The sequence below is a fragment of the Schistocerca cancellata genome, chromosome 5 (assembly GCF_023864275.1).
Source record: "Schistocerca cancellata isolate TAMUIC-IGC-003103 chromosome 5, iqSchCanc2.1, whole genome shotgun sequence".
NCBI lineage: Eukaryota > Metazoa > Arthropoda > Insecta > Orthoptera > Acrididae > Schistocerca > Schistocerca cancellata.
Window position 1 is genome coordinate 310,936,370 of NC_064630.1, and position 16,498 is coordinate 310,952,867.

The 16,498-nt window shown below is 40.9% G+C and overlaps 1 protein-coding gene across 1 annotated transcript in view; it reads right to left on the reverse strand.

The window, feature by feature from the left end:
* The window catches only part of LOC126188510 (locomotion-related protein Hikaru genki-like), a 313,797-nt gene that overhangs the window by 81,772 nt on the left and 215,527 nt on the right, over positions 1-16,498 (reverse strand). Inside the window, exons 7-8 of the mRNA XM_049930113.1 lie at positions 12,624-12,767; positions 1,041-1,250 (exon numbers count right to left, since the gene is read on the reverse strand). Of these exons, the coding sequence (XP_049786070.1) occupies positions 1,041-1,250; positions 12,624-12,767 (354 nt within the window). The remainder of the gene's footprint in view (positions 1-1,040; positions 1,251-12,623; positions 12,768-16,498) is intronic.

A 16,498-nucleotide genomic window follows, 5' to 3' on the forward strand; every position in this document is an offset into this window, starting at 1 on the left:
ATATTTTAGACATATGCTCGGAGGAAACCTCTTACTAGTTCTAAACTGCCTGTAGTGTGTCTTCTCAAAATTTATCGACAGAGCTATTCAATCACGAACCCGCGACGCAGATCTGACATCTTTGCAGCTATTCTTTCTCTTCATGAGAATGTTTTGCACTGGAGATTGCTAGTTCACATCGCTAATTTGATGCCAAAAATTGGCGCGACGACACATGAGCAAAGGCACCCGCTATATGAGCGACCTCTTCGAATATTGGTCCATGTATGCACGCAGCCGCATGCGTAATGGTTATACCATTTTTACAGGATATTCCATAGATTGTACAGCCTCGGAGAGCTTGGCATCAACGAGAGCCCTCTGGGATTCAAATATTATGGAATCGGTGGAAATACGTTTGGCGGAAGATCTTATTAATCGTGATGGCGGCTTGCAACCGGATGAGGCGTGGGGCCCAGAATTTCTTTAATTTCTTCAGAAAGAAAACATTTTATGACTAATGACACAACTAGCGACAGTTCATTTTGACATCTGAATTTCAACCCTGACAGTGCGCATTCCGAGATACAACGCGAGTGTAGTGTGACAATTACGCTTGCACCTAAGCGCCATAGCTGAAGCAATATTCTAAGAGGGTACGAAACTCGATAGAGGTCGCTCATGTAGCGGCTGCCTGTAGCGGCTGCCTTTGCACATGAGGCTCTGCACCAGTTTTTGATATAAAGTTAGCGATGTGAACTAGCACTCAACAGTGAAAAACGCTCACCTGAAGATGGCTGAATGGATGTCAGCCGAAATATCGTGGCAAGAGATCGATGTAATATTCTTACAGTACTCTTCACAACGGGAAAATTTCAAGAATCTCATCTTCAAGGCTGTTTCTAGGAAGTTTCAAAAAAGCATACCGACGGCTGCAGAGTGAAATATCGATTCTGGAAAAGAAGGTACCAACATAAACTAGCAAATACAAGAGCTTAGATCTGCTGCACGCTGGCGCCTTTGCTGTCCTTAGTGGAGGATGTCGTGTGTGTGGTACTCACGTTCGCAGGACGGTATGGGCCCCGACCAGTGCCCGTCGGCCTCGCACTCGATGCCGGGCTGCCCTTTGAGCTGGTGGCCCCAGGAGCAGCGGAAGACGGCGCGGCCGCCGTAGCTGGTGTTGTGCTCGACCAGCGACAGGTGCGGGTCGTCCGTCTCCAGGCTGGGGCACAGGATGGGCGCGCACCGCGGCACCGGGCCCGACCACCGACCTGCTCCAACCAACAGCGCCGTGTCTCAGTCGCAGCTGCATCATGTCTTTAACAATGATAGAGGGGTGCCATTCTCTCTCTACGTCCCTTGACTGTATCATATAGCGAGTGTGTAAATGATTAGAGTAGTAGTTCTCTGTGACGAACGATCATTAGCGTTACATGTGTTTAGCGTTGTTACTATGCCTGGTAGGGTGTACAAGGAGCACGAAATGCGCCACTTGTTGAGTGATCACGATGAAGGATATGGAGGCGACCCGTACTCGTGTGAGCGTTATCAGTACCTGGATGTGCTTGAAACGGATCCTATTTTGGATCTCCATTTTGCCGGCTGAACGAATCGCTATACATCTAATTTTGTGGGATATTCGTCACATGACGGTGGCCCGATGTAGGACTGTACAGAAACATTCTCGTCTTTAGGGTTCAGGTCGACCATATCTCACCACCACAACGGAGTATCCCCGTACAGAACGCCAAGCATATTGTAACGCCTGCGCATCTGCACCTGGCATTCGAGAATTACCAGTGTGTTGTCTGCAACACTGATCGCAGACGAGCAGCAGTTGGACAATGATAATGCTGTTCCATGCGTAAGCTGCCGCTGACCAAAACAAAACTGGCTGCTCTTGGAGCGGTGAAGCGACTGGAAAGCATGGACTGCTGAGAATGGCGTTGAACAGTGTCTAGCGATGAATCGTGGTTATGCTCTGTAACGGATGACCATTGTCAGCGAATATGGAGGCGACCATTGGTATGGAGAGGCTCCAGGCATCGGACGTCAGCTCCACCACAGTGGTCCAATTACAATAGTTGTGGGCCAGTTTGACGTAGGAGAGCACACAACTAGTTTACGACATCCTTCCCATCCGAAACAGAGCATCCAGACCAAAGGCAGTGCAACGTCATACTGATAATTAAGCTCATACTGCCAAGATACTTATAAATTTGGCTCGATGTTGTAATCACCGAAACAACATCACGTACTCTTGTAAGTAGGCTGTTTATGTTTTCTTATTGGCAATGTTACGTAGCGCTCTGTATGAAAATCACTGGCTGTGCTGTGTGCAGTCTGTGGCTAGTTTGCATTGTTGTCTGCCATTGTAGTGTTGGGCAGCGGCAGCTGGATGTGAACAGCGCGTAGCGTTGCGCAGTTGGAGGTGAGCCACCAGCAGTGGTGGATGTGGGGAGAGAGATGGCGGAGTTTTGAAATTTGTCATGAATTGTTAGATATATTATGACTATTAAGGTAAATACATTGTTTGTTCTCTATTAAAATCTTTCATTTTCTAACTATCCCTATCAGTAGTTAATGCCTTCCGTAGTTTGAATCTGTTATTTAGCTGGCTGGCAGTAGCGGCGCTCGCTGTATTGCAGTAGTTCGAGTAAGGAAGATTTTTGGTGAGGTAAGTGATTTGTGAAACGTATAGGTTAATGTTAGTCAGGGCCATTCTTTTGTAGGGATTTTTGAAAGTCAGATTGCGTTGCGCTAAAAATATTGTGTCAGTTTAAGCACAGTCGTGTATAATTGTTCTAAGGAGACGTTTCATATTTATTTTTAAAGATTTTTGAATTAAAAAGAAAGTTTTCCATGATACATTTCATTCCATTGCTGTAATCTGTAACACCTGAGGGTATAATTACAATAATCCTCAGGGGGGTACACACTTACTTTGTGTATCATGTGTTTGGCAAGCACTAGGAGCTCTAGCTAATATGGTATTTGCTTATACTACTTTACACATTGGTACCATATTCCTCTAACACATAAATTGCACAGCTATCTGATCATTTAACTGAGAGATAAACATTTTTTTTAACTACATCAGTGACACATGTTTACTCAATTACACCGTTGGATAACTGCACACTTACGAAATTGTATTTTGTCTTTACTTTGTGAACTGTTCATATTTTTTTGGAACCATTGTGATACTATGAGAGCTTTGAATGATGTATCTGGTATGAGATCATGATTTTTAAAGTACGTTTGAGCTAGATGACACTATTGAAATGAGCAGAGAATTTTCTTTAGGTTTTGAAATTATAGCAGAAAGCTACGACGTTTTTGAGATTTGACTGAGGTGTTTTGATGTTATTATTACGATGACGATGTGTATTATGCTGTTGAGGAATGTTTATTATGATATGTATTTATTATGATGAATTGTTGAAGATGTGTTGATGAATATGTATATGTGTAATAAAGTAAGGAATAAGGAGTAGTGGTTAGGGACTCTGACTTGTGAAAAAGGATGTTGGAAACCAAGAATCATACTTTAAGAGTTATGAAATGTGTGTAAATGCGCGAATGTATCACAATTCCGAGGAAAACTTTTTGGACACTGCTATATTCATAAGATTTTGTTTCCACAGATTTGTAACGCAAATTCTTGACCTGTGAAATATTTTCATATGAGACTGTCACTGTAGTGGAAACTGGTGTCGTAAATATTTCGGTAAGAAAGTTAAGTGACCACCTTCACGTAATGCGTCGTGGGCACCCAGCTGTGCGGCAGACGCCCGAAAAATAAAAGCCATTAGTGTGCCTTTCAGAGGTGCAGGTGGAGAAAAAAAAAGGGGGGGGCATTATCATCGCTATTGACATTTCCTTGTTGAAAGCATACTGTGGAGCTCTTAATTTATGATATTTACTGCAATGCCGAATGAAATGACGAGAAATATTTTTATGTCTATACACCTGATTATGACTATTGTCTTGCTAGTTGAGAAAAATGCCATATGCCTTGCTTTATGTATTTATTTGCTCATTTTCTTTAATATCTAGTTTCTAGCTGCACTGCAGCATTGTTTAAAATAAAATTTTATGAAGGTACTAATATAAATATTTTATGCCTACAGATCCAGAAAAAAAGAATAACTTTGATGTACTTAAAAAAAAACAAAAAACGAAGGAGCACAAAAACACATTTCCCTTCACAGGAATTGCATACAGAATTTTCTTTTCAAGTACTTGGTAATTTTTTTTGTAGAATAATTTGTGGTGCACCACTTTAATTACATAGACATTAAGATGTGAATAGACATTTCCCTTATCTGCATTGTTGTCTTTAGTGTACTATTTTTTCTGCTTGAGCTATGTCATGTTTAGGTATAAGCTACTGCTGTTGCTGTTTGCCAGGCATAGTGTTACTGAATTTGACTTTCTGTTACTCTGCTAAGCCAGTTTACTACTGATTTATTTTTCTTGTTTGCTGCACAGTGCCTTATATTAGTTGTAATATAATTGTTTTGTGTTGCTGCATTGCCTCGTCCCTTAGTTTAGCATCTGAGCTTAGTAGATTTAAGTTAGCTTAAGTGGGGGTAGCCTATAAGAGAATGAGTTGCGATGAATTTGAAGAAATGCACTGAGAGGCTATACGAGAAAAGTACAGAAAGCAGGTATAGATAGGACTTTTGGAAATAATGAAGAACGAAGGGAGATCTCCGAGAAGTAAAGAAAGTTTTGTTTGCAAAATACTGCAGTAAAACAAACCCTATCCTTTCCTTGTATTATTCCGCTATATGTTTGTGTACCCCTGTGTATTTATGTTCTTCCTGTATTTATATGTTTATCTGATAAGACTTATGTTGTAGAATTTTTCTAATACTCAGCTACATGAACTATGATGAGGAATACTGTTATCCTCAAATATAATTGGCATTAATAATATGTTATATACCTTGTAAATATGCTTAGACATTATTTATTCTGTTTTGTTTTAATGCTCATGTGTGAAGTTGATGTTTTGAAAGTTATTCTGATCTTTATGTATGTAGTCACGTCATAATTCCTGTAACACTGATGTATATGTTGTTTTAATTCTTTTGTAAAGCTTGTACTACAAGTTTTATCTGTATTGTTATGTTCTTTAATGATGTATTTTGTACCTTTGTAATTGTATTCTTATGTTATAAAATTGTAATTGACAGCAGTTCATCAAATTAAGTAACTTGTAAGTTACATTTCACTACACACGTTTCTGTTGGTCATAGTATATGGACAATATGTGAGAAGTAGGGACTCATAGTGTTTTCACATGTGTTAATAATTCAGCAAGGGACTGGATAACAGCATTGCTGGTTCTAAGGACAATTCCAAAAACTTTGTGAGTGTACAAGTGGCGGTTTATGGACTTGCTATCTTCTCTGCAAGACTCTTCGATGGTGATTGTGCACCTGCACAGTCACAGCAGATGGCTGCTGGCCATCTCTACATGGACTGCAGTGGGTCTGCACCTCTGCTGGCCCACTAACACCAATACTATACTCTCTACCAGGACTACAGTGGGTCTGCTCTGTGATGACCTACCTACCAATCTTCTTGAAAACGTCGAATGACTCTGCTGTGGGTTTGCTCTGTTGTGGCCCATTACCTGTCAGCATGTCAAGAGTCAGCACTGTCTTTCAGTTGGAAGGACAACACTACTTCTTCAAGACTGCATGGAAATCCACTACTTCCGTGTGCATTGTCTTTTACTGCTTGGACTTTGAAAAAAAACCACTGAAATTTTACTGTGATGAACAATCTGGACTGTCTTTATGGACTGTGAGAAAATTTTAGCTTTTGACCAACATTGTATAAATAAGTGTGTGCATTTGATATCTTTGTTATTGTAATTATCAAAAATTTTTTCAAATCATTATTGGCCACTGCCCAAAACAATTTGTCAAATTTTTTGTGGGGAGCAAGGGGGCTATGTAAGTAGGCTGTTTATGTTTTCTTATTGGCAACGTTACGTAGCGCTCTGTATGAAAATCACTGGCTGTGCTGTGTGCAGTCTGTGGCTAGTTTGTATTGTTGTCTGCCTTTGTAGTGTTGGGCAGCGGCAGCTGGATGTGAACAGCGCGTAGCTTTGCGCAGTTGGAGGTGAGCCGCCAGCAGTGGTGGATGTGGGGAGAGAGATTGCGGAGTTTTGAAATTTGTCATGAACTGTTAGATATATTATGACTATTAAGGTAAATACATTGTTTGTTCTCTATTAAAATCTTTCATTTGCTAACTATCCCTATCAGTAGTTAGTGCCTTCCATAGTTTGAATCTGTTATTTAGCTGGCTGGCAGTAGTGGCGCTCGCTGTATTGCATTAGTTCGAGTAAGGAAGATTTTTGGTGAGGTAAGTGATTTGTGAAACGTATAGGTTAATGTTAGTCAGGGCCATTCATTTGTAGGGATTTTTGAAAGTCAGATTGCGTTGCACTAAAAATATTGTGTCAGTTTAAGCACAGTCGTGTATAATTGTTCTAAGGTGAAGTTTCATTTAGTTTTCTCTCCTCCTTTTGGGTGTTTCACCCATTTTCTCAGAGAGTGTATTACAAGTATCCACGTCGTGCAGGGTAGTCGTGTGGTTTAGGGCGACCTGTCACGGTTCGTGCGGCTCCCCATGTCGGAGATCCGAGTCCTTCCTCGAGATTGGGTGTGTGTGTTGTTGATAGCATAAGCTAGTCTAAGTTAGTTTAAGTAGTGTGTAAGACTAGGGACCGACGACCTTAGTAGTCTGGTCCTTTAGGAATTCACACACATCTGAACAAGTATCCATAACCTAACAAATAATGCCGCTATATAGGTGAAGCCTGCAGTATGTTTTCTTTAAGAGGTAACTAGCACTCTAACTGCCATTATAGCATAATGACATGATGTGTCATAATAAAAAGCAAAAACTGACACAGGTGATAATATACAACAGCAAAAGCAAAAATATGGGTCCGCCATCGAGCCATTTGCTAGGCAATGCAATATGGAGAGCATGTTATACGCTACAATTTGCTGTCCATTCGTAACTGTTAATTGAGGTGTTCCAGTAGCTGTGACTGACCACGATGAGATATTTCACCTGTTAGTAGGAAGGTATTTGAAACGTAAACTTTTGACTAAGCCCCTACCCAAATACAGCTCAAATTGTACCGATGGTCTACCGTTGGCGAAACGAGCACTGTATGATTTGAGAGATACAGAGGCCAGCGAGTGATCCGGGACTCTCCCAGTTCTCTGCTACTAACGTCACTTCGTCATAACGCGCCTGTGCGTGGCATACAAGGTATTGCGCCGTAATCTATGAATGAAGTTATAAATTAAGCAGCAGCTTTTCCAAACTTTGTCAACATATTGTTCAGTATGTTAATTTTTAAATTGTTAAAACTCAGAGTGATGAGACGAATATGGTTCCCTAAATACATAGTTTTAAGGAAAAAACAAGTGGTACTAAATAATAAAGCTATAACACCAAAAATTGTTCAGAATGGGCAACTGTAAGAGAAAATCAACTGTTACAGGTCTCAACTTGATCGCAGCAATAAAATGGTAAAAATCGGTGTGTTTACGAAAAATTGAAAGCCTTAAATACTAGACACATAAAGACGAAAATTGGTACGAAGCGTCAGGTTGATATGAAAACCTTAACTATGTGATCCCATTAATCTATCTCTAATAATTTTGAAGTAATTAATTAAAAACAAAATTTGAAACGAAACGTCCTTATTTGTAATAGGTTAAGTATCATTTACATTATTGATAGAAACTTCTGATTACAGCATTTGATTACATCCATTAAATGGTGAAGCTATAACAAGCTTCAACAACTTAATGTAAATAAGAATCAATACAAGGTCTCTTAAATATTTAGTTCAGAGGTCATTTCGGTTCTGTTCTAAAAATTCTAGCGGGAAAAGTTTAAATGCAGTCGAGCTGAAACTTTTCTGTAATTAAAGCCAACTTAACCCCATTCGTATAAAAATTACGAACGTAGTAAATTTATACAAAAAATTACGAATGTAGTAAATTGATACGCAGCAGTGTTATAAAATAAAAAGTGTCCGACAAAGTGGACGTTTAGTTGCAGCTACGTTGGCTTAGAGCAGATGACGGTAGATGTTCCGCTCCGCCCGTATACAGGGTGAGTCAGGAGGAAAGGTACGTTTTTTGATGGGTGAGAGCATTGCTGATTCTGAACAATGCCCAATTCCGAATGTTTTCCGAAGTAGAAAACTTTTTATGTACATTTCTATTTATTTTCATTATTTACAACGTACCACAGTAATATAGAGGAGAATTGAGGCGAACATTTTGATACAGGACGCTTGTGCTCTATCAAGCTGGAAAACTACCTCAAACTAGCCTCCAAAAGGTACCTAAGCTACAGCAAATTTAATATAGTTTAATTGTGTACTGAGACACTTTTTCGTTGGAGTGTGCGGTTTTCGAGTTATTAAAGAAAAACGAACAAAAGTGATATTAATCGTGTTCTATCTCGGAAACCGTTCGCAATAAGGCATATGTCACTGAAGTTTTTTGTTCAGAATCACTATTACTATCGCGTCTCATGTACCTGTCCTCCTGACTCACCCTGTATAAATCCGTCCTGAGAGGCGGTGAGGCACACTTCGCATCCAGCTATCAATCGGTCTGCGTCAGTCAAACGCCGGCTTACGCGCTGCCTCGAATGACGTCACAGCCATGCTTCTACTAAACGCATGTTTTCGGTTCAGATAGGAAGTGAAGTCGCGTGTACGGTCCACGGCCCTGAATCGCTTAGATTTCACGGAAGTAACTGTTTGTGTGCCCTCCGTAATGTTAACAAAAACGCTTGGCAAGTGGTGAGATTATTTTCGAATTTTGTGGCGACCAATTAACTTTGATGATTGGTAGTCAGGGAGAAAGACCACTTAATTCGAACTCACTATAGAGGTCGCCTCTGAACTGCTCATAGTACTGTTTTTTTATACAGACATTGTTAGTATTATTATTATTTCTTTCCTTTCTCAGAAGTTATGTCTCGTTAAAAATGGAAAGTGACGCGGACCTTGATCAAGCGTGACTTCCTTTTAACTGTACGGTAAATGTTACATTCGGGTAATTGAACATGTATCAATAATTACAGATATCTGTAGTTGTATATATACGTTTGGATGTAGCTGTATTGCGTTGATGTACTGGTGGATATTGTGTGGTATGACTCCTGTAGTTGATAGTGTAATTGGTATAACGTCAACTTTATCCTGATGCCACATGTCCTTGACTTCCTCAGCCAGTTGGCTGTATTTTTCAATTTTTTCTCCTGTTTTCTTCTGTACATTTGTTGTACTGGGTATGGACATTTCGATTAGTTGTGTTAATTTCTTCTTTGTATTGGTGAGTATGATGTCAGGTTTGTTATGTGGTGTTGTTTTATCTGTTATAATGGTTCTGTACCAGTATAATTTGTATTCATCATTCTCCAGTACATTTTGTGGTGCATACTTGTATGTGGGAAGGTGTTGTTTTATTAGTTTATGTTGTATGGCAAGTTGTTGGTGTATTATTTTTGCTACATTGCCATGTCTTCTGGGGTATTCTGTATTTGCTAGTATTGTACATCCGCTTGTGATGTGATTTACTGTTTCTATTTGTTGTTTGCAAAGTCTGCATTTATCTGTTGTGGTATTGGGATCTTTAATAATATGCTTGCTGTAATATCTGGTGTTTATTGTTTGATCCTGTATTGCAATCATGAATCATTCCGTCTCACTGTATATATTGCCTTTTCTTAGCCATGTGTTGGATGCGTCTTGATCGATGTGTGGCTGTGTTAGATGATATGGGTGCTTGCCATGTAGTGTTTTCTTTTTCCAATTTACTTTCTTCGTATATGTTGATGTTATGTGATCTAAAGGGTTGTAGAAGTGGTTATGAAATTGCAACGTTGTAGCCGATGTATTTATATGAGATTTATATGAGTGATTGCTTTGTGTATTTTGCTAGTTTCTGCTCGTTCTATAGAGAATTTTCTTAAATTATCTACCTGTCCATAATGTAGATTTTTTTATGTCGATAAATCCCCTTCCTCCTTCCTTTCTGCTTAATGTGAATCTTTCTGTTGCTGAACGTATATTATTATTACTTTCAGAAATAGTACCATGTTGTGAGTGTGAAATTTTATTGAATATGTTAATCAGTAAGAACTAAAATTTTTATTTATAATCGTAGTTTCTGACACGACTAAATGGAGAGAAATAAACACTTTCTTTCAGTGAGTACAAGAGGAATGGGGACCTGCAGACTGGAAATTATGGTCGGTATGTACCCCATCTCTTTCAGGCTGAAAACAAAAGCAGTTTTGAGGCTCTCGTAAGAAACCGTAAACATTCTTATATTTATTACTATTATCCATCCGCCGCCCCACATATCCCAATGAGAAATAAGAAATTACTTGAGTAAATTACGTGTTATAACTTAACTGTACTTGTTAAATGAGATACTTCGCGTATCGTCCTCACGCTTAGATGCAACACTGCACTCTTCTCTACAGTGACAGTACAAATTCTTCTTAACGACCCGGATTATCTAGTAAATCCAGACAAGACGATACATTTCGCTGCTCCATTTCTTCAAATGGTTCAAATAGCTCTGAGCACTATGAGACTTAACATCTGAGGTGATGTCCTTAGGTTAGTTAAGTTCAATTAGTTCTAAGTTCTAGGCGACTGATGACCTCAGAAGTTAAGTCGCATAGTGATCAGAGCCATTTGAACCATCATGTTCAAAACTGGTTAACTTGCGACGAACTGCTATGTCCACTTCACACCTCTCTGTAACAGATATCCCACGTATCGTGTCTCTACACAGGCAGTTCAGTAATAGGTATCATAGTGGTACATACGATAAAAGGAGAAAAGTTCCCGTGACTTTTGGTCAATTTAATAAAAAGGGCTGTAGAAAACTCGTGAACGTTGCGTCCTAGAGGTATTGAAATTAAGAAAGTTTCGTTTAGGATTAATCTTAGATTGCTGAAACCTCGTAAAATATGCGATTGCTGTAGTGTATAAAACAGGACAGTTTGTACTTAATTTGGTATGTAACACACAACTGGAGATCTAATAATTGTAATAATTTAATGCATAACCTATGGATGACGATTTCCTTCGAATAAACTGTGGAGTAATAAACTTTACGATGGTTTAGTAGCAATGTAACGTTTCCCCCCTGCCCACTTTAGAGATAATGAAATGCATACCATGAGGTGTTCGTCACTCATGTGGTACGATTGCCCATTTGTATTACTTAAAATGACCCCACATCATGCCTTGTATTACTTGTGAAGTACAGCTGTACGTTTGCGTAGTTTCTGGTGGCCGTCCGCGGTGGAAGAGCGGTTCTTGGCGCTTCAGTCCGGAACCACTCTGCTGCTACGGTCGCAGGTTCGCATCCTGCCTCGGGCATGGACGTGTGTGATGTCCTCAGGTTAGTTAGGTTTAAGTAGTTCTAAGTCTAGGGGACTGATGACCTCAGATGTTAAGTCCCATAGTGCTTAGATCCATTTGAACCATTTTCCAGTTTCTTGTGGAAATTTTGGAATCATTGATGAAATTTACAATGAATGCTCCACGGAATTATATAGTTTACTAGCTCATAGCTACTGAGAGCCTCTTCTGCAGTGAATAGTCCCTTGACGGCGGAAACGAGTGGTGGTCACATCTGTTTATAAAAGAGGTAATAGATCGGTTACATAGAATCACAGATCCATAGCGCTCATCTCCATTTGATGCAAGATCCTATCGCATGTTCTAAGCACAAAGATTATGACGTCTGAAAAATTCAGCACGGATACAGATCTCAGGCCTAATCTTCTCTCTGCCTGCGTACGACCATAAGCACCTCCTACGACCTTTGGTAAATCCATACCGAACTGAAGAGAACAGAATACAGGGTGATTCCGTGATGATGTAACAAACTTTCAGGTATGATTCATATGGGTTAATATATCAATCTGTGATAAGGCATCTTGATTCGGAAACGACCCAGTCGCAATTTATTAGCCTTCTGTTGCCACTGGCACTGAACGTCTCCTGCTGCAAGCCCTTTACTTTCCGCATTTTGAGAGGCTTATAATGGCCCAAAATAAGAAAAAATGTGCAATAAACATGGGATCTAAAGGGTGTATCTTACAAACCACGAGCACTTGTTCACCTTTGGTACTGTGAAACACATCTCCTCTATTGAAAAAGTGCTTATAGCTCTTAAGGCATGTACTTTAAAATCCACCTTTACCAGACAATTTTTTTCTAGTTTTGGTTCATGCAAACTCTTCTAGAAACATGGATAGCAAAGAGCTTGCACTGGAATAGGTTAGCTGTCAGAGGTATGAGAAAGGTTTTCGCTTATAACTTTCGATTCGGTCGTTTCCGAACCAGTGCACTTTACCTCAAACGGATACATTTACCCTTCTAACTACCGATGGAAGTTTGTAGCATCATCACGGCATCACCCTCTACAGGGAACTAAGCAACTTCATCGCCGTCAAGGCAACCGTTGGTGACATAGTTGATTTTAGTGTTGAAGTATGACACATATTAATACTTGAAAGGATTGCGGTCTGTAAGATTTTAACACGGGACCTACCTGAGGCCTGACAGGTGAGGTTGGTGGGACCCTGCAGGCGGAAGCCCGCGGGGCACTGGAAGACGGCCAGCTGTCCCAGGCGGCTGCCCTCCTTCCGGCTCGTCAGCCGAGTGTCGTCAGTCTCCAGCGGTCCGCAGTGCACGGCTGCAACAGCAACGCATTACATATGGTGAATTAACGACTGAATTAATGAGGAAGTACAAATATGGAGCTAAGTATAAACAAATCGGGAAAAAACATTTGTCCTTCCCATAAAACATGTTAATACTGTGGCCTATAGAGTCCTCAGTTTGGCAAGGAACGTAGTCCACAAGACATTGCAGGTATCCCACAACCAGTAGAATCCATAAACTAGTCAACAGGCACCGCAGTATTACCAAATAGTGGGGATAATGATTGCAATGTTTTACCCACTGTTCCAAAGGTCCCCAAACTTCGATAGGATTAACATTGTCGATCAAACCAGGAATTTATATATGCAACCCCTGGATGCAACTATTGTCATCCTACAGGACGGGTGTGTTCACCACATTTTTATTATGAAGATGTAGAACAAAAGGTAACCTTTGCCACCGGTAACGGCGGAGTGAATTTCTGATTTATGTTCATCAACTTCTAGCCGCTCGGGGTAGCCGAGCAGTCTAGGGACGCCTTGTCACGGTTCGAGTCCTCCCTCGGGCATGGGTGTGTTGTCCTTAGCGTAGCTTAGTTTAAGTTAAATTAAGTAGTGTGTAAATTTAGGGACCGATGACCTCAGCAGTTTGATCCCATAAGACCTTAACACAAATTTTCCAATCATCTTCTGTATCATACTCCGCAAGGCACCGAAGGGCGTATGGCAGAAGGTGGTACCACTAACTGATACTCCCCCCCTCTCTTTCTCTGTCCCAATCGAAAATTGAGCGTGCAAGAACGATTTTCGATATGTGGAACGAAGTAATACGTTGTACGACTCTTTCCTGAAAGTACCCTCTCGAAATTTCAGTAGTAAACCTCTCCGAGATGCGCAATGCCTCTCTTGTAATATCTGCCGCTGGAGTTGGTTGAATATCTCATTAATGCTCTGGCACTGACTAAATGATCCCGTGACGAAACGCCCCGCTCTTCATTGGTTGTGTGTGATGTCTCTAGGTTAGTTAGGTTTAAGTAGTTCTACATCTACATCTATCTCCATCTACATTCATACTCCCCAAGCCACCTGACGGTGTGTGGCGGAGGGTACCTTGAGTACCTCTATCGGTTCTCCCTTCTATTCCAGTCTCGTATTGTTCGTGGAAAGAAGGATTGTCGGTATGCCTCTGTGTGGGCTCTAATCTCTCTGATTTTATCCTCATGGTCTCTTCGCGAGATATACGTAGGAGGGAGCAATATACTGCTTGACTCTTCGGTGAAGGTATGTTCTCGAAACTTTGACAAAAGCCCGTAACGAGCTACTGAGCGTCTCTCCTGCAGAGCCTTCCACTGGAGTTTATCTATCATCTCCGTAACACTTTCGCGATTACTAAATGATCCTGTAACGAAGTTCTAAGTTCTAAGGGACTGATGACCTCAGATGTCAAGTCCCATAGTGCTCATAGCCATTTGAACCATTTTTTTCATTGGATCTCCTTCATCTTTTCTATTTGGTAACAATCCCAGACCGATGAACAGTATTCGAGAATCGGTCGAGCAATTGCTCTCGTGGACGAGCTACTTTTCCTTAGGATTCTTCCTACGAATCTTTTATCTGTTTTTCCTATTATTTGTTTTAAGTGTTCATTACACTTAAGGTCGCAATAGGTAGTCACTCCTAGATATTTTACGGAAGATATTATTTCCAGAAATTAGTCATCTGTAGTGTAGTCGTACTATGACAGATGTCCGCTGCAGGTAGATGAGCGGGCAGCACGACAGAATGTCACTTGTAAGTGCCCGGTTTCGATTCCCGGCTGGGTCGGAGATTTTCTCCGCTCAGAGACTGGGTGTTGCGTTGTCGTAAACGTCATCATTTCATCCCCATCGACGCACAAGTTGACGAAGTGGCGTCAAATTGAAAGACTTGTATCCGGCGAACGGTCTACCCGACGGAGGCCATAGTCACACAACATTTACATTTTCATCGCAATAAATCTCTTTTCCTATGCATGTGAGCCGTCTGCAGCTAGATTGTAGCAATTCATTATTGCGATGGTTTTTTCTGCACTTTTCACCTTCTTGGATGGCTCGATTTTTCTCTCGAAACGTCTCATGAGAGGGTTTCTTGTGCAGGTAGTGTTAGGCTATTTTGGTACCTGTGTTGCCGTTGGAGAGACTTGGATTGCAGCGGTTGTGTTGTACGGCGTCTCTCCGCGAGGTGCCGCAACTGTTACAGGGTACGGGGTGTGGGGAGAGAGGGTAGCGTACTCAGCTGTGGAGCATTCAATGTGGCTGCCACATGAGTAATAGCGTGAGCCGCTTTGCAAATGCTAGAGGCAGGACTCTGTCAGCATACTGAAGAACAAGTCAGGGGGCTACGTGGTATTCCGTAATCCTGTGGCGCGGAGTCTAGCGGAGCCCGCAGTGAGTTGATCTTGTCACTTCTTCACACTGGCAGCATGTGGCCACAATAATACGTATTTCCAGTTGCTCTTGAGAGCTAAGCTATGTTGTGAACACAATTCTTGCTGGTTCTCCAGAAACGTACTTCTATCCAAATGTTCTGCCCTGTTTTATTATTTGGGTCCAGGTTCTTAAGTTAAATAATATACTGTATTAACTAGTCATTTCATTGTACGTCAGTCTGTTGCAGTTATTACTTCGATATTCACATTCTGTATACTGTGAAGATTGTCAGTGGCAGGAATTTGCTATTTAGTTCTAAACTGACATTGCTGTTTTTTGAACAATCTGACTGAATGAGCGCCTTCTAATACAGTAAATTAGCTCCTATAGGCAGAAAATTTTGAAACGGCTGTTTCTCTTCATATATTTTAATTCGTATTGGTGTACCTAGGTTTTCAATTCTAGGAGCCGCTCACTAATTGAAAATATGTAATTGCTGTTGTGTTTTTTTTTTTCATTTGTACCTTGCACTGAACTTTGACATAATGTAGTTTGTAAAGATTTTTATACCGAATTTATACCGAACACCGACGGAAAAATCGCAACATCAAAAAGTAATTATGTAGAGCAATGAAATTTCACGAATACATTTGTCCATGTAACATTTAAGTGAATAAGTTGGAAGTTCACGGGCTAATGTAAGCGTGAGGTAAGCCATTGCAAATGTGAAATGCTTGTACATTCATGTCTGGTACCACAACGTTGGACACAAGTATACAAAAGTGCGTGTACTTTATTGTACAGATGCCGAATGTCAGTTTGTCGGATTGATGGTGGTGGTGGTTAGTGTTTAACGTCCTGTCGACAACGAGGTCATTAGAGACGGAGCGCAAGCTCGGGTTAGGGAAGGATTGGGAAGGAAATCGGCCGTGCCCTTTCAAAGGAACCATCCCGGCATTTGCCTGAAACGATTTAGGGAAATCACGGAAAACCTAAATCAGGATGGCTGGAGACGGGATTGAAGCGTCGTCCTCCCGAATGCGAGTCCAGTGTGTTGTCGGATTGAGCTCCACTCCTTTTGTACTTGGTTGGTCAGTAAAGGGAAGGAGAATGCTGTTTGTGGTTGATGCTGGTATTGTCCCATGATGTCCCATGTGTGCTCCATTGCACAGATCTTGTGATCTAGCAGGCGAAAGCAACATGTCAACATTCTGTAGAGCACGTTGAGCTACAAGAGCGGTATTTAGGCGAGCATTGTTCTGTTAGAGAACACACTCAGCAATCACAAGTAATAAAATGGTCCGGGCTATTTTGCTGTGATCGAATGGATTTCACCTTAAAAACCGACGTTTCGT